At 37.3% G+C, this 19135-nt stretch overlaps 1 protein-coding gene across 1 annotated transcript in view; it reads left to right on the plus strand.

The window, feature by feature from the left end:
- LOC135709032 (protein eva-1-like) overlaps window positions 1-7124 on the plus strand; it is a 57406-nt gene extending 50282 nt beyond the window's left edge. Inside the window, exons 6-7 of the mRNA XM_065231221.1 lie at window positions 1187-1373; window positions 5838-7124. Coding sequence (XP_065087293.1) covers window positions 1187-1373; window positions 5838-6034 — 384 coding nt within the window. The 3' untranslated portion in view covers window positions 6035-7124. The remainder of the gene's footprint in view (window positions 1-1186; window positions 1374-5837) is intronic.
- The last annotated feature ends 12011 nt before the right edge of the window (window positions 7125-19135 follow it).

A 19135-nucleotide genomic window follows, 5' to 3' on the forward strand; every position in this document is an offset into this window, starting at 1 on the left:
AATGGCTGCATATTTTAGGCTGGGTGCAGAATATGTTTACACTCATATAATAAATGTTGCAGTGACTGTATGGTATTTAAAAGCGTAGGAAAATGCAAATTTTGATGCTTTTTCTAAAGAGATTTTTTTAAGATCGATGTGTAATTTTCTTCACGAAAAATCTAAGCCAGCCCGACACCAACCTGACTTCTATCAAACCCCAACCCGATTTTGACCCGACATAAACCCCAAATTGACCCGACAACAACACGACATTGGGTCGACATCGACCTTAAATTAGCCTTACATTGATCCAACATCGGGTCGACTTGTCTTTTCGGGACCATTTTGCTGGGTTTCTTCCACACTCCACTGTCGTATACCAAATCATAGTGGGTGACTCAATTGACAGTGACAATGAGCTTCGAATGAGAAAGGGGCTCTTCAAATGATGGGCACGAGAATTTTTTTCACAGAATCGATTTAATAGTTGTCGCAATCGAATGATATGAAAATTAACAGCACTGATGCTAGCTATCCTACAACGCTACAGTTATAGAGAAAGTACACTGTCGGAAAAACAAAAAGAAAGAGAGAGAGAGAGAGAGAGAAAGAAACTTAACACCGTTGGAGCGGCAGCTCTCCAACACAAGAAGAATGAAATGTGCTGCACGATTTAAAATGCTCTTTCACGTCTCTTTGGAAAGAAAGTGCAGTCTCGCAACAGCGTGTGTTTTCTCGCAAAAAATTGAGTAGCACCCGATCCCTGCCTGTAATATAGGGATGAATAGCACAAAATCGGTAATATAGGGATGAATAGCACAAGCTACTAGCACCTCCTTCCTTCCAGAATTTACCCTACCCGATGGTGTTGTTGGTTTGGGAAGACAAGCTTCGTTTCACGAGAAAAGTATATTTCAATTTTTGTTTGCAAATGTTGATCCGCCCTTTTCAATTGTCGAAGAAGAAATATCCACAACGCGACATTATGAAAAAGGTCCATTATGCGAAATGTATTTACTTGTATGACATGTTGTTTGAAGTTCTCAATTAAAATATGTTTTCTATTACAAGGGAACAAGTCTAGTCCAATAAGTATGAGTATTAATAAGGAATGACTGGCTTACATGTACTTTCGCACCTTATGTTCAGCGGAATGCTCGATTATCCATGGATTGCACTATTCTAATAGAGTTTCTTTCTGCAGAGCTACGGGGCATACACTCCCTCACCAGGACCGTACGGAAATCTGGGACCATCTAATATATCACATACCTCAACCACAATGCTGGTGCCACCATGTTCGATGGGCGCAATGATGAACACCACTCCACCCGCTGGCTATCTGAGCGGACCAATCAATATCATACCATCTCAGTTTAGCCACAGCATAGGTAAGCATGTGACCGATACCACTTTGTGTATCAGTAACTACTAGGGTTTTGAATAGAAATGTAGCAAAATGAAAGTTCAATTATAGAATAATAGGGGGATCCCCTGTTTTGGGTTAAGGTAAACTCTTTATGAAACAGTATAAATGCGTTCAAGCCTTCAACGAGATAAATGATTTCTCAAAAATTCGTAATTCAGAAAGATACCGAGAACGCATTTTCAATAATTGGGGGTACTTGATCCATTTTTGATGACATTCACACTGCACGGGATAAAATATTCGGGAATCATTAGGGTAATCTGGACACAATTGATCCCTACAGGTTTCTAAAATAAAACCAGAGAGAAAATTTTTCGAGGATGTTACCATAATCTTTCATCTAGATAGATGGTAAGCAAATAATGACATTTCCATCAGTTTGATGGACAAATATGTTGTTTTGAGAAGGGTATGTATTATATAATTGTTAATTTATTAATTATTAACTTGGTATTAATTAATGTAATAATAAATAAGTTAAACTCCCAGTTGGGGAATTTCTGTTTTAAAAAATTAAGAGAGGGACTGTTGGTTAGTTTTTAGAACAAAATACTGGTGGGAATTAAAATCAACTCAAAATATTTTACTATTTTATGAATATTTTATATGGCGGAAAGGCTGTCATGCCTTTTTCATCCAGAATTTTCAAGGGACATTGGCGTCAATCAACTTCAAGTGCAGGATATTTTGCAGGCTTTAAAGAATTTAGACGCCTCAAAAGGTCCTGGACCTGACGGAATTCCTCCAGTATTTTTAAAAAGTCTAGCAATGGAACTCACTGCTCCATTGTTTTGGCTTTTTAATATGTCACTGGAATCCGGAACCTTCCCAAAAATATGGAAAAGCTCATTTTTAGTACCTATTTTTAAATCTGGCCGAAAATCTGACGTACGTAATTATCGTGGAATAGCCATTATCTCTTGCATTCCAAAGCTTTTCGAGGCAATTGTAAATGAAAAATTATTTCTTCAAACCAAAAATAGAATTACTGACATGCAACACGGCTTCTTTAAAGGACGTTCGACCTCGACAAATTTACTTGAATTTATAGACTATTCATTAAATGCAATGGATAATGGAAACCACGTAGAAGCTCTCTATACAGACTTTAGCAAGGCATTTGACCGAATTGACATACCAATGCTTCTTTTCAAATTGAAAAAAATTGGAATTGAGCCAGGACTCCTGAAATGGCTTGAATCATATTTAACTAACCGCCAACAAATAATTAAATTCAACGGAAAGAAATCGACCCCAATTCAAGTCACCTCAGGAGTCCCGCAAGGCTCTCATCTGGGACCTCTTCTTTTTATTCTGTACGTAAACGACATTTCCTTCATTCTCAAAAAAATAAAATTGCTAATCTATGCCGACGACATGAAGCTCTTTTTGGAAATAAAAAATGATGAAGACATCAATATATTCCAGAGTGAAATACACATATTCTACACATGGTGTAAAAAAAGCCTATTAGAACTGAATGTAAAAAAATGCAACTTAATATCATTTAGCAGAAAAAGAACACCATCAAACATTTCAATTGCATTAGGAAATCAGAATGTAGAAAAATGTGAAAGAGTCAGGGATTTAGGGATTATCTTAGACTCCAAACTAACTTTCATAGACCATTACAATACAATTATTCACAGGGCAAATAACATGCTAGGCTTTATCAAGCGCTTTTGCTATAACTTTCAGGACCCATACACAATTAAAACACTATATATTGCCTATGTGAGGTCAATACTGGAATATTGCAGCATTGTATGGTCTCCATTTTCAATCACGCACGAAGAAAGATTAGAATCAGTACAAAAGCAATTTCTATTATATGCCCTTCGTAAATTAGGTTGGACATCATTTCCTCTTCCATCATATGAAGCACGCTGCATGCTTATAAACATACAAACATTAAAAGAGCGTCGTGAATATGCAATGGTTTCGTTTGTAAACGATATCGTTTCGCAGCGCATTAACTCAGCAGAACTTTTATCAAAATTAAATTTTTATGTACCTACTCGACAACTCAGAAATCGAAATTTATTTGCCGTAACCCATCATCGCACAAATTATGCAAAATTTGGGCCATTAAATCGCATGATGGCGTCTTACAATCAATACTGCGAAACCATTGACTTTTCAATGTCTCGGCATAAACTAAAACAATATTTTAACTCCATACGGAATCATAACTCGTAGGAAGTAAAAATATAATAGCTGACAATATATTTTTTAATATTCTTAAGAAAAACAAATTTGTATATGTATTTGTACTAGTCTACATCGGTTGATGAAATAAATAAATTGTATAATAAAAATTGTATAAATTGTAAATTGTTAATCAACTAGTCCCATGTCGGTCGTTGTTATATGGAAATAACATCCATCAAAAATTCGATGCTTTAGTCTGAGTTATAAATATTTAAAATTAGCGTTTTAAAACTATTGCAAAGAATTGCCAAGAAATTCTATAAAATTACAATTTTGTCACATTTGATTGATACACTCTTGATCAAAAGTTTGGGGTTACCCCCAAAAAACATGCAAATGTTTATAGCTCATATCCCTATGCATTTTAATATTTTATACATGAATGGGCTAGTTCGTCACAGGCTAGTTGATCAATGAACAATGTTTCATTCGAACAATATACTCAATTGAATATTAGACTTGTTTGAGAAAGGCATATCAAATTTTCAGCGATGCTGAGGTGAAATGCAAACAAAAAGAGAAAACAGATGCTCTATATTTCCAACCTTAAGGTGATACTCTTAGGAAGCCTTAGCGTGAAACTTCAAAGCCACAAATGGCAGCTTCCACAAAACATACAAATTTGAAATTGCTACTCTCTGTTTTTAGTAGCACAGCACAGCACAGGCTTCCTTAGAGTATCACCTTAAAACTATAAAAAAATTGGGATCGCTCAAAAAAAACATGCAAATGCTATCTCTTCCATTTTACGTCCAATTTTGATTCTCTAAAGGTCATTTAAAAGGGCTTGAGTGAAACTTACTTCGTAGGTATTTGACTCAACATATTTTTCAAATTTTGTGCACTAAAACTTCACCTAACATTGAATTATTTTCCAAAATTCATACTGAATAATCATGACGGATTTTCTAAGAATTGGGTCGGTAAAATTTCGATGTGAAAGTGGTAGTACAACCCTTATTCTATTCCCATCCAGGAACTATAGTAAAAATCTGTTGTATTTTTTTTTTTTTGAAAATATTGTGAATCAATAAAATATTGTTTCAACTAATCGAACATAAGATTGGGGTGTGTTACTGTTGTCAGTTTAGGTAAAATTTTAGTGAGATAAATGAAAGAATAAAATGATGAGTTACCGCATATGTAAAATTTGACGGAAACTGGCATAAATATGAACAAAAATCATGTAAAGGTTTAGTTTTGAGGGTGATCCCAAACTTTTGAGGGATACATATACCCGGAACTTATGATCGATGACTTGAATCACAATTTTATTGATTTACATTTTTTTTTCTTAATTCGTATGTATGAAATATTTTTAATCTTATTATGGGTAAAATTGCATCAGATGGGCGCTTGGGTTGTCCGTGATTCCGGAGGATGGGAGAAGGGGAGTGAAATATATCTCGATTACCTCATATTAAACAAGTATTTCCTTGAAAATCTATAAAAAAAATTTACTCACTGATTGAGTAACCCCACTTTTTGAACTTTTTCGACGCATTTGGTACTCTCATCGGCCGTGTATAACTTATATATGCAAATGACTTGCATACCACCTAGTGATGAAATTTTAATCTGCTGTCCTCTACAAAATCCTTGAATCCAACTCAAATTTGAGTTCCGTTTACTCAAATTCGAAAAACGCAGACTGATTTAAATTTTCTTCCAGAAAAAATTACTCTATGTATGAGTGACGTGAGGCGTTTTCGCGAATTTGAGTAATCGGAATTCAAAAAAATAATCGGATTCAACGGCCGTGTAAACTAATGGCCTCGTACCACTGCACAACTTTCCCGATGAGACTAATTCTTATAACAGATATTATTGTACTTAGTACCGTTGTACTCTTTCATCTAATACATCGTTTGCGGTACTGGATAAAATTAGTACAACGGGGTTCTACAATCATGTATGTCAATTGTTTAACCATTTATATGGCCAGGATCACGAGATATTCCATGTGTCAGTCTTACTCCTAGGGGTCCTGCATTCTTGCATTATTTAGACTTTTTTGTTTTGATCATAAATCATTGTCCCGAGTTGAGTGAAAGAGCTTAGTTTTGAGTACGTTTTTCATATATAATGTGATTACATTCGTTTTGCAAAATCGTGAAATGTCATGACCAAATACGTATATCTATAAACTTATGTTTACGCTTCTTCATTCTGAAATTCGGTGTTTGATTATGTGTCAATTTTATTATCATTGCAGGTGGCATCCGTACTCCAATTGCAGCCATGAGTACCCTGCCTCGGCCTCACCACCAGCTCCCTCCAGTATTTTTAGGAGGAGCTGGCTCGGTGATAGGGCAATCGCAAACTCTAAGACGACCGTCCAGCGACCTCGAGGGAAACACCCCTCGCAGCCTCAGCAGAGGGGCAGCAAACACTCAGTTCTACTATGGATGACATCCGGTTTCAGGTCAGCAGTCCGCTCCATTCAAGCAAACACAATCCACCCCACTGCAGCCTCAGTCCATATTGAAACATAAAGAACCGACCATCAGTGAAGCAGAAGATACCTTGGTAATGTGTCCACCTAATCGAACATATTGTTTCTAGAATTGCAACATTATCTTGTTGCGAAAGCAGAGCACCCTACTTAACTACCAAAGCGACAAGGATCTTGTGTATTTGTAATTAATTTGGATCCTATCCCTGCAGCCTTGGTATAAAGTAGTGCTTAAGGCAAGAGATGCAATTGACAAATAAACCCAACAGAATACAAAGCAAATGGAATGGCATTTTACTTGTTAGCCCAGAACCTCCATTGTGATAAGATCTTCAAAGAAAGCTGCAACCAAAAGATTATTAATTTGTTTGAAGTGAAACTTGTTGTGTAATTCCAACAGTGTTGATAAAACAAGATTTGTGAAACGAGTGCAATAAGTTGTCCAATGGAATCTGAAATAGTAAGACTACACCGCTGAGCGGGAAATATGAAAATTAATCCTTTTACTAATGGTATGGATGTTGTAAAAAAAAACATTCATATACATTTCTAAAGGGATTGAACGAAACCTACGTAGCGTCAAACGTTGATCGCACATGTACTTAAATAACGCGAACGTGTTGTATTGTCGTTTTTCTACTGTCATAGTTTAAAATTGGTAATCAGGGTATCGTGCAGAAAAAAAAGATTCCCTTTGTTTGTGTGAGACCAAGCAGATTATATAAATGTAGTTTATTGATCGGAGAACAATTTGTACTTGAATGGATTACATAGGATCTTCACAAAAAAGCTAAATATAAGTCGTAAGTACTGATCAATTTAAAACAATGTACAGGTATTCGAGACACGATAATATTTTGTAAAAAAGTAAATCAAATCGAAATGATTAAATATAGTGACCTAGTTATCTAGACAAATTAATAGTAAGAATTGCGACTGGATTTGAGGGAAAACGTATTCTAGAAAATTTGTACACACTGTACAGATAAAGCTGTTTATTTAGATTTTGTTTTCGATTGGATAAAAGTAATTTTTATCATTAGTGAATGATATAAATATTGTGAATATTTTAATAAAAAAAAAAAATTTATTAGAAAAAAAATCTTCTTTACTTTCTTACAGATGACAATTTCTTCATGTCTTTAAAGATTAGGAATTTTAGTTAGTCTACACACGAATGAATGGAGTACACACATTTTCTCAGAAATTATTCAAATAGATTTCAATCATCCGTACATAGGGAAAACAATGCTAACCAATAACATAAATTAGCCACAAATTTCCACTTATTTGTCGTAGTTTATTTTGTGCACTAGACTGTAACCAGTGGTTCCAAATTATTACTTGTAGGCTCCTCCACAAGCTTATTATCGTATAAAACGAATACGCCCTTCAGATTAAAACTATTTACTAAATCAGCGGTAACAGTGGCACTCACTTGTTGGCTTGCGAGCAAGGTGTTTCACTACACAAAAAATAAATGTAAAGTGGAATGTTCTAGATTAAGGACATTATTTTAAAATTTCTATACACAGCTCAGCTTCTACCCGGAAAAGATCTTTTTCCAACTTATCCTAGAACGGACTAGATGTGCGCGCGTGTTTTGCAGTAATTCAGAGGTAGTGAAAACGTGTTAATTTCAGTGTTTGTCTGTTCTTTTTTTTTTGTAGGTTCGTGTAAATAGTACGAAGTTAGTATACAATAAAAGAGTGAAGTTAATTAACCGTTAAGTAAAATTTGTACCGACCACTCTCAGTTGAACCAACAGAAACCAGAAAACTATAAAAAAAGGTAATTTAGTTTGTAAGATTTTGAGAGCTATGCTGGTTTAGAAGAATGACGGCACAGGATGAATAATGCTGGTTGTTAGGTCCAAAGGGCCTTTTTCTTTTATTTTGCGGTCTAATCTGACAGGAAAGTGTTCGGTGAGTGGAACGGTGGTGCTCCGTGGTCCGCGAAGAGGCTGGGTGTTTCCGACGTCTCGGAAGGCCGCCATTGTGATTATTGCCACATGGAGAGGCAATGACCGCCCCCCAAAACCACATCCGCCATGATTAAAACTACCCGTCTGCCATCGTAGATCCACCGTAACCAAAGCCACCGCGTGTTCAACGCTAGTGTAAGCGGGTTGAATCAAGTTCCCGGCTATCATTATCGTCATCTTCGGGTAACCTCTTTCGCCCGTGCGGCTAAATTATCCGGTTGCTGCCGTCCGCCACCACAACCTTCACCATCACACCACCACTACAATGTCATCCATCATGGTCAACCACCGTTATCATCGCCAGCACGACCAACCCTAATCAGCATCACCAACAGTATCATCACCAGCGTACACATGGACTCCGGTCCAAAAATAAAGCATGCAAGTACCCTAAATTGTGACGTCACGAATATACAAATGTAAAATGAAAAAGTAGCTTCAGTGGTAGTCTGTTATTTCAAAGAGCAGACCGGGTTCACAAGGGAGCCGTCAAGCCTCGCCCTTCTAGTGATACGAGTTAAACTTCCTTCTTCGGGGGTGTTGAGCATTCATTCAAGCGATTTCTGGTGTTACCTTCTCTTTGCCAGGCAAACGACATCTGTGGTTGAATATTATCATCTTTGTTGCTCCTGTTAATTTGTAATTCGCATATTTGACGTAAAAGTGGAAGATACAAGCCAGAGTAAATGGCCCTGAGTTCCCTTATCCTGAGTTAGCAGGTAACAAAACAATCAACTTGATATTACCATAGAGGTAACTCTAAGACTAGTAGGTCCCGAAGAAACGTGATCTACTTTTTGGCTCAGCTCTGGTACTATCTTCGGTCCCAACCTAATCGATGCACCCCTCGAAACATGAGAAAATCAACGAACCCCTCATTTTATCTGTCTGTTGTGTAGTACTAGAATTCCGACATGAATGGGATACGTTAATCGTTTGCTTGGGACCAATAGGCTAGTCAAGTAGTGAGCCAATTTTAAATCGATAGTTTCGTATTGATTGTTGATATTACTCAGACAAATTGATACAATTTTAGAATTTATTGTTTGACAAATGCATAGAAAAACCCAGGACTACACATAGAGTGTCAAAGAAAGTATAATTACTCTTTCAACACACTGTCATTTTTATCCTGATACCAAATGTTAGCTGTTCATTTATTATTACGCTGATACAGTTTTAATTATTTGGCATCATATTATAAATTCTCATTATTTGTAAATTACAATAATAAACATAGAACTCCGTAGTTCCAATATAATGATCATGCGAGCCCATTTACGACACAGCGAACTGAGAACTTAAGATAATCGCACGTGTAAGAATTCCCATTGCCGCTTATCTTTTGTTCTCACTGCATCTTCGCAGAACTTCGGCTTTATTTTGCCACAGACAATCGGATATAAATCAATCACAGTTTGGCACGCCGCAACTAAACCTCGCATCTCTAAATTTTCGCATTTGCCACATATTTTAATTTTATATTTGTATTTATTTGCCACATCACCGCGTCGCCGCCAAAAAATGACTATGCTGTCACCAGTGCACTATGGATCAGCAGTCTTATTTACGTGGAATACATTATTTGTGTCTAAATCATTAGTTGGGAACGTTTTTTTTTTTTTCATTTCATAGTACCAAGAAGTCAATTGCAATAGAATATTTTTCACTGATGGATCACGCATTGATGGATCAACTGGCTTCGGCATCTTCAATGAATACTCAACCGCCTTTCGGAAACATCAGGAACTTTGTTCCGTTAATGTTGCTAAGCTAGCAGCAATCAACTTTTTATTTTGGATGATTTCCAACATGCCCATAGACCATTACTTCATCTTCTCGGATAGTCTCAGTTCAAATGAGGCTATTCGGTCGATAAAACAAGGTAGGCACTCATCTTATTTCCTTTCAAAGGTAAGGGAGCAGATGAGTTTGCTGGTCGAAAGATCATATATGATTATCTTTGTATGGGTCCTCTCATATTGCTCAATCCCAGACAATGAGAAGGCAGACTCTCTCGCAAAGGTGGGCGCACAACAATTCGAGATTTATTCTAGCAGAATTTCACATGATGAATGTTTCCCATTAGTACGTCAGAGTTCTCTTTTTAGTTGACAAAACCGATTGGACAAGTAATTCTCTTGGGCGGTGGGTACATTTCATTATTTCAAATGTTTCTTCGAGAGCCTGGATGTAAGTCGGGAATTCATTCGCGTGATGTCATGACTTATGTCCAACCACTACTCGCTAGACGCACATCTCGACAGAATAAATCTCGTTGACAGCAATATATGTAGGTGCAGAACCGGTTATGATGACATCGATCACGCAATTTGGTATTGCCCGGATAAAGACGCCCTCAGAGCACGACCGTTGGATACCCTAGTGGCCCGAGCTAGACAACCCTTCCGTAAAGTAAGAGATGTATTGGGAGCCCGTGTCTTCCCTACATGCAGGCGATCTACGATTTTCTTTGTTTGTCTGATGTTAGAGTTTGATGTGACCATCCCCTCCTTTCCAAACAATTTCCAGCCATTGTGTCCCAGTCTTATTATCCTCCTGTTTCTGTGCTACTTGCCCCTGCCCAGCCAGGATTTGGTCAACCGTCTGAGAATAGTATCTGAATGAGGCTTCAGAAACCAGTTTCCTACCATTCAACTTCCAATCAAAATTGTTACCCATTAACCTCAAGCCCACCTCGAGTAATTGGTACCCAATACTAACCTAGAACTTCTGCTGTTTAAAATGTAAATACAAATATTACTGATTTTTGGCTCCGCAAAGTGTCACACACGACTGAGCCTAGTAAATAAACGAACTAAGGGAAATGGCTCTAATGTTGGCCTATGGATCTAAGATTGGGCCCATCGCTAAAAATCTGCTATTTATCAATTTTGTCTAAATGAATGCGTCATTGGGACGGTACTAATGGATATTTTTGGTCGCTATTGAAAATTAAGTTGATTGCTGAATAATGTATGGGCCCAAATTAGGGGCATTTAGGCCGACATTACATCCTTGGTGAGCTACCAGTTACGCCAAATCGACGATCAAATGCGTTGTTTACAAAAGCTGATACATCCCTTCGAAAAAGTAATTGAGAAATACTTCTTGGGCTGTCACAATTGCCGACTTAAATTTAACTCGTGGTTAAACATGACATTACGAAAGTTATTTTCAATGTTCGAAAATCCCAGAAATTGACCGGTTTTCAAACAGAACCACTTTTTTTTTTATTTATTTATTTAACGTCGGTCTCTGTTCCGCAATCTAGTGCCAATCACCGACGGACATCGATTCCCATCCATTGACGGCAATCGAATGTGCAGGAAGGCAGCTTCCACACCTGCGTAGGATATCGCACCCATTCACAACACACCTGGGCCGGGACCAACGGCTTTACTTCCCTTCCGAAGGAAGACGTGACCAGAGATTTTTATGCCTCAGAAAAATCCCACCGACCTCGGCTGGGATTGAACCCAGACCCATTGGGGTGTTAGAAAGCAGTCACGCTTACCACTACACCACCGGCGCCGGCTTAAACAAACAGAACCACGGTTGCCAAAATTTAACTTCTAGTCGGTCAGAAATAGCCACACTCGGATAGCAGGGTTATTCGATAACTCATCTGTCACTTTTAACCCCGAGTTAAATTTAACTTGTCCATTGGGACACAGCCTGGAAGTGAAATTAGGGATCATCCATAAATGACGTAGAATTTGTTTGACCAATTAATCTCCCTTCCTCCTCGTAGCGTATTTTGCTATATCTAATACATGGCCGGTAACAACTTCTGAAACCCCTCTCCCCCTCAACTACTACGTTATTTATGAAAGTTCCCTAAGCATTGGGCAGCAGTGAAAATCAGCAGCACACACCACATAAAACGGGTTGGAAATTTCAGAATTCAGAAAATTATCAGACGGTACCTCTATTCATGCTTTTAGATAAGCTATGAAAGTCCATCCTACTTGGAAAATTATGCTATAGAACGGTTTATAAAATCCCCGATTTTTAGCTGAATTTCGCTATAGAATTTCTTATGCTATGTGATAGGGGAAATGTATGTAATATCGGCCTAAATGCCCCTAATAGTGACCAAAAATATCTATTAGTACCGTCCCAATTAGGCGTTCATCTAGATAAAATGGATAAATAGCAGATTTTTAGCGATGGGCCAACATTAGAGCCATTTCCCCTATTCAGATAAAAATCATTATTATTGTTATTATACTAAATACTATGTGCGTTCCTAATAGAAACTAAATGAAAACTTTTTTTCAGTGTAGGTACGATAAAGAATCTGCGGTTTGTGAAAGTGATTATGTAGAGAAAGTAAGGTTGGAGAATGACGGAAGTAAATACAATGTTGTACTCTGTCAAAGGAAAACATTTTGCGGCGCCGATGGTGTAGTGGTAAACGTGAGGTAAGGTCCAGGTGTGAGAACTGCCTCCCTGGCGTCGGTAGCATTGGTACCACAAACGAAGTGACAGACGACTAACTGGCGAAGAAATCCATTTAAATAATGTGGTTCACTGTAATAGAATTTTCTTGGAAGCTTGTGCCACCATCCACCAGATGGGTTAGTTTTTTTGTTTTGATTTGAACAAAGTTGATTTTGTGTACAATGATTCTTTGACAGTGTGCAAAGAGTGCGTATCATTTTGTCATTTTTTTATGCATTTCAGTTTTGAGTAGAGTGAAAGAGATAGAAACAAAACATTCTAGTACATTTGGTGAAAATGCTAGTTCAATCTAGTAGTAGTGTTGCCATGTGGTACAATCCAGTAGTAATGGTGTTGCCATGTGGTACACTGAAAAATTGCAATAGCAGGTTAGTCACCAAAGTTTTCGAGCCGCTCCGTCTGTCACTTCGTTTGTGATTGGTACTCAGTACGGAAAACAAGATCGACGGAAAACAAGGTGTTTTCCCGTTAAAATTAAAATTAACAGTGATTACCATGCATTGCATAAATTCTCTTGAGCATTATTTAGTTATTTATATTAGCAACATACATGAAAACTTTGTAAAATTACATTAAAAAGTGATTTTAGAAATTGATAAAAAAAAATCTGGAGATGCCACTTATCGGGACAAAATGCACTCATCCTGGGGTGAAATGCACTAAAACAAAGGGGCAAGACGCACCATGATGAGAAAAAATGCACTACAATAATGGGACAGTATGACTCTTCTTGCCATCTTATAAATGATCATGACCAATTGACGCAAAAAAAAACGTCTTCGTTTTTGACTGCCTCCAGTTCCGATAGTAGTTGTTCAAAGGTCCATGACCGTAGTCTTCGTAATGTTGCGAACCATTTCTTAAGAAATAATAGACAAAGGTTGCTTCAGAAAGGATCATTTTGCCCTCAACTAAGGAGTGCTTTTTGCCCCGAATGTATAAAGAAAATGTTTTTGATCATAAAATAGAAATACATATTCAAACTTACCGGTATTTTATCCGAAAGATGTAGCTCTAACCTCAGTCAAATGAATAATATCTTTGCTACCGACGCCAGGGAGGCAGCTCCCACACCTGGACGTACCTATCGAACCATGAACACATGGACCGGGGACCAACGGCTTTGCTTCCCTTCCAAAGGAAGGCGTGATCAGAGATTTTATGCCTCAGAAAATCCCAACGGTGCCAACTAGGATTGAACCCAGGCCTTTTGGGGTGAAAGGCAATCACGCTTACCAGTACACCACCGGCTTCGCTATTCAATTTCTTTGAAGTTTTCAGTAAGTCATTATGTCAGATCAGCCATGAATTCCGTAATAAGTTGATTTTTTTTATATGGTTTTCATGGTAGATAGAGGCCGCCATATGTTTTTTTTTTTCTATTTTTCCTGCAACATTTAGGTTTATCTACAAATTATATCACAAAATAAGCTATGTTTTTTTTTTTTCATTTTTGAGTTATATTTTTTGAAGATATCATGTTTTGGGGTTTCACTCAATACTCCTATACGACTAGGCTACCATGCGTCGTGACCATGTTACAGACGCTATAAATCGATATAGACGAACCTCAACGATTTTACGCCGCCCAACGATACCAGTGCTACTTAACCGCCACCTATCTGTCGATAGCCACTTGTTAAGGTGTGAACCGTGGTGGAAGCTCTACATTAGCAGCGTGGGGTAATCTGCTACCTCGTATACTCGTCCTCGAAAGCTCAACGACGCGATAACCAAGACGCACGCCGCACCCTGCAGCGTATCGCAAAATCACTAAAACCACACGTCCAGAATGAAAAAAAAAATTAAAGGGTTGTGTCCTAGACACGACCGCAGTATGACGTAGAACCAACAATCAATACGAAACTAACGATTTTAAATTGGCTCACTACTTGACTAGCCTATTGGTCCCAAGCAAACGATTAACGTATCCCATTCTAGTCGAAATTCTACTACTACACACTTTTCCTATGTTTCGAGGGGTGAATCGATTAGCTTGGGACCGAAGAGAGTACCAGAGCTGAGCCAAAAAGTTGAGCACGCTTCTTCGGGACCTTCTGGTCTTAGAGTTACCTCTATGGTAGAACCGAAATAACGTGCTCAACTTTTTGGTTCAGCTCTGGTACTCTCTTCGTTCCCAAGCTAATCGATTCACCCCTCGAAACATAGGAAAAACCAATAACCATTTTATCTGTCAAACTTTCATAGCGAATCAAAACCTAAGAGAAGAGGTGACAATACGGGGGCGAAAAAGAACCACTTTTCTGTCAAACGTGAACCAGCCGATTTCATGTGCGTAAGATAGAGATAGAGATAGATAAAGATAGAGATAGAGATAGAAATAAAAGGGGAAGAAGCCAATTGTCACCTCTTCCTCTTAGATCAAAACAACATTGCGTACACACTAAGATTTTTTTTACAGTTTACTGTAATTTTTTACCGAATATGGAACAGCAGAACGTTCGGTAAACGGTTCGGTAATTTTTTGTTGTTTTACCGTACATTCAGTAAATTTAGCTTCAGTTCAAGGTCAAAATTTACCGAATTCCGCATTGTAAATTTTGCTGAATAATTGGTAATGTTTACAATACCGTTCCGTAACGTAATGTTAACGTTACCGAACGTTTTTTTTTTGACAGTTTTTTGTGTTTTTGATAATAAAATATATTGAATGATTAATTTTACTCAGAAAAATAATTTATTTTCAATTGAATTCAGCTGAGAACCCGAACAAAGTTATCGACGGTAAACTTGGTCTGATGAAAACATGCGCACAATTTGGTTTTTTCTTTCAGCTGAGGAGGGCATTATGTTGCTTATGCAGTTAACATCAATAACTGGAAGCGGTTCGCCTAATGAGAATTAGTAGTGAAATAATGTTCTGTTCAGTGTAGATTATACGGAAAATGTTAAAAAAAAAGTTAAGTACTTACTATTCACACCGGAGAACCGGACAACGCTCAACCTAAATGGCCGCATTGTTGGATGATGACAGCTCGGTTGACAGTAAAGAATTTGCATACTTTTTACAGTTTTGCAGCATTGAAGGCATTTACAGTTTCGATCAGCAATTTTTATTTACAGTTTTCGGTAAACTTCTGTAAATTACAGAAATTCATTATTTTTCATTACGGAAAGATGGTAAAACAACACATTCTACAAAACTTTCGGTAAAACATAAATTTTACAGAACGAATGCAGCAAAAAAAAGTACCGAACAAAATTTAAGAAATTTGGTGTGTAGTACTAGAATTTCGACTAGAATGGGATACGTTATTCGTTTGCTTGGGACCAATTGGCTAGTCAAGTAGTGAGCCAATTTAAAATCGTTAGTTTCGTATTGATTGTTGGTAGAACTGCACAAAATTGATGTATGTCATGTATTATTAATTATTATACTTTATCTTACATTTTAAAAGTATTTCAATGTTTCGGTTATGGTTAAAAACTCGCAACAATTCATGTTAGCATAATCAGACCATGGTTGGATCATGAGATAATGTATTTAAATTTAATGTAATGGTTAAGAATTCTGGAGTCCTTTTTGATTGGGTCGTATGTAACAAATGTAAACAAATTGACATTTTAAAGCTACCCGACACTACTCTGCTTACTCTTACTATAGGTAAAATTTGCTCCTGCTACCTCATTTCTGGTTCATTTTATCGTCAAAAAACTATTCGTCGTATGTGCCAACTGTCCAAAACATAGCTCAATTTTACATACGACACCTAACTTCTATGGGGGTGTCAATCGTCGTATGTAACAAATCTACGATAACTACGTTTTTTGTGAGTAATTACTCATAGTAATACATTTTTAAACCGCTAAAACACGCTCGTAGAATGTTTGCAAAATAGAATACTGTGACTTTTCAAATTATACTATTGGTTTCCAATAAGTAGGTGCTTAGTACAAAATTAATTGAAAATTAGGGGATTCAGCTATTGAGTATTAAAGTCAGAGCAAAAGCTTGTATCCAGGTTCTCCACCTGTTTAATGTTTTGATAGTAAACATCATAGTTAAGGTACACCGGTGCAAGTTGAAATAGTACGTATGTCTCTTTGGAAGTGAATATTCACTGTAATTATTTTTGAGAGGCATTGCGTACTACCGCAAACTATATTAGAAATAATCTCAGTGATTATTCACTTCCGCTAAGAGCTACATCTACCGTTTCAACTTCCCTACGCGTTTCTACTTGCCTAGGTGTAGGGTAATGGATTTTGGTTGGACCTATTCATGTCATTTTTTCACTGCGTCTAAATGTATGCCGTGCTTTTTTCTATGAATATTACATATGGACATGAAAAATGTGTGTTTGGTGAAAAAGTCTAACTTTCTAGTTTCTAATAAAACTAAAAACGAACAATGTTATCGAAATAGGATTTTATTGAAACGCGGGCTCGTAATCACACAAGCATTCCTGAGTAATTGCGCTAATTGGGTTCTTTAATTAAAAAAAAAGTGTGTCGATTTTTATACATCATCTGAAAGAGCTTTGCTTTTTTAGCACAACGATACCGTAGACTTTCATCTCGATTTTTAAATCAAAGTTTAAAGCAAAATATTAGCTCCACTGTTTGACACTAAACTAACAAATTGACAGCTCGCTCCCATGCAAAGTCCCACTAACGGGCGCTAAGATGGTGATATTTGCTAATGTAATCGCACTTATTTAAAATAATTCCAGTGCTCCAATTTTGATCCAATTTTGGATTTTGGTTCCATGATTAATGTAGATTATGAATATGCGTTTACCTCAATATCCTTAAAGAACCCAATTGAAAACAGTGGATAGAGCTTCTTTCTCTATGCTGCACGGTATATGCATTTGGGTTAACATCCGACGCCCCTCCTTCTTTACATATTCTGTACAAAATTACTTTCTAAGCCCCACCCCTGACAAGAATTCCGCGGGCTCGTAATCACACAAGCATTCCTGAGTAATTGCGCTAATTGGGTTCTTTAATTAAAAAAAGTGTGTCGATTTTTAAACATCATCTGAAAGAGCTTTGTTTTTTTAGCACAACGATACCGTAGACTTTCATCTCGATTTTTAAATCAAAGTTTAAAGCAAAATATTAGCTCCACTGTTTGACACTAAACTAACAAATTGACAGCTCACAAAGTCCCACTAACGAGCGCTAAGATGGTGATATTTACTAATGTAATCATATCGCAATTCCAGTGCTCCAATTTTGATCAAATTTTGGATTATGGTTCCATGATTAATGTAGATTACGAATATGCCTTTACCTCAATATCCTTAAAGAACCCAATTGGAAACAGTAGATAGAGCTTCTTTCTCTATGCTGCACGGTATATGCATTTGGGTTAACATCCGACGCCCTTTCTTCTTTACATATTCTGCACAAAATTACTTTCTAAGCCCCACCCCTGACAAGATTTCCCACCGTTTTTTTATGAATGGGGCGGGGCAGAAAGCATCTTTTGTGCAGAATATGTATAAAAGGATGGACTTCGGATGTTTATCTAATTGCATATATAGAGATACCAGATATGTTTTACAGTCAGTTGGTGGTAAATCACCCACAGAATAATATCAAAATGTTGTGAGCAATTTTTTCTCATATTCGAAGCTCTCTGGACAGTAGTTGGGTAAAAATATTAAAGGAATTAAACCTTTTGTAGTAATTGTAGTTTGCTTAACAATTATTTCCCGGAAAAAAGTGATCGTTAAAGTCCATGTTTTTTTTTCAGGTTGTCGTTAAATGGGAGCGCGGGCGGAGGGGGTGGGGGTGTTTTGCATAAATAACTTTCCGCGTTTCGTATTAGGGGCTGTTCATTAACTACGTTGACCATTTTTTGGGATTCTTTCCCACCTCCCCCCTCGTTGTTAATGAACAGCCCCTTAGGTGAACGGGACCCAAGTCAGTTTTAACCACTGACTAGCTCCTGCTTACTGCAGGACCAAGCGCCACGCCGTCCGAAGCGGTAATGAGCAGAAGCGCGACAGCAGTGCTGTTTTATTTCTTTTCAGGACGATGTGCAACCAAGTGGTACTCGATTATGATTACTGGGTTTGGGAAAAACGCTTTTTTCGTGAAAGTAGTGATAAAATTATCATTTGTACATTTTTCAAAAGTTTTATTACAGAAAAATTGGAAAAATATTTATTTCAGCAGGTTTGTAATGTAATATCCCATCGATTGGCGTATTTTGATTTTAATTTCATCTATAAATGACAAAGTTATAAGCGTTCTAAACCTAACACTACTTCACCACACATATTTTTTGATTTACACCCCAGTATAGTCGACAAAGACGTAGTTCTACGTCAAAACAGTTCAGGTGAATTTAAACGCACTCCCCATCAATTGTACACATCCTACTAACTCCATCATCGATTCAAGAAAAGAAAAACCGTATAACCTTTTCTATCTTGGTACGCCACAGACCCTAGGAGTTAGTTGAGGAGAACGGAAACGTAGTTTTTCTTTCAAGGATCTAAGTGGATTTATTTTTGCGCGTATAGTAAATATTCCACTGTTGGCAAGTAGAGGCAAACCACCATAGGAAACTTCTCTTGCCGATGTATTGAGGCTTTTCCCTGTTGTTAAGTTTCCCTTATCGGACTTCGCA

This window comes from Ochlerotatus camptorhynchus, unplaced genomic scaffold, assembly GCF_037179485.1.
Source record: "Ochlerotatus camptorhynchus isolate MF236.1 unplaced genomic scaffold, CSIRO-AGI_Acam_v1.1 ptg000346l, whole genome shotgun sequence".
Classification (NCBI taxonomy): domain Eukaryota; kingdom Metazoa; phylum Arthropoda; class Insecta; order Diptera; family Culicidae; genus Ochlerotatus; species Ochlerotatus camptorhynchus.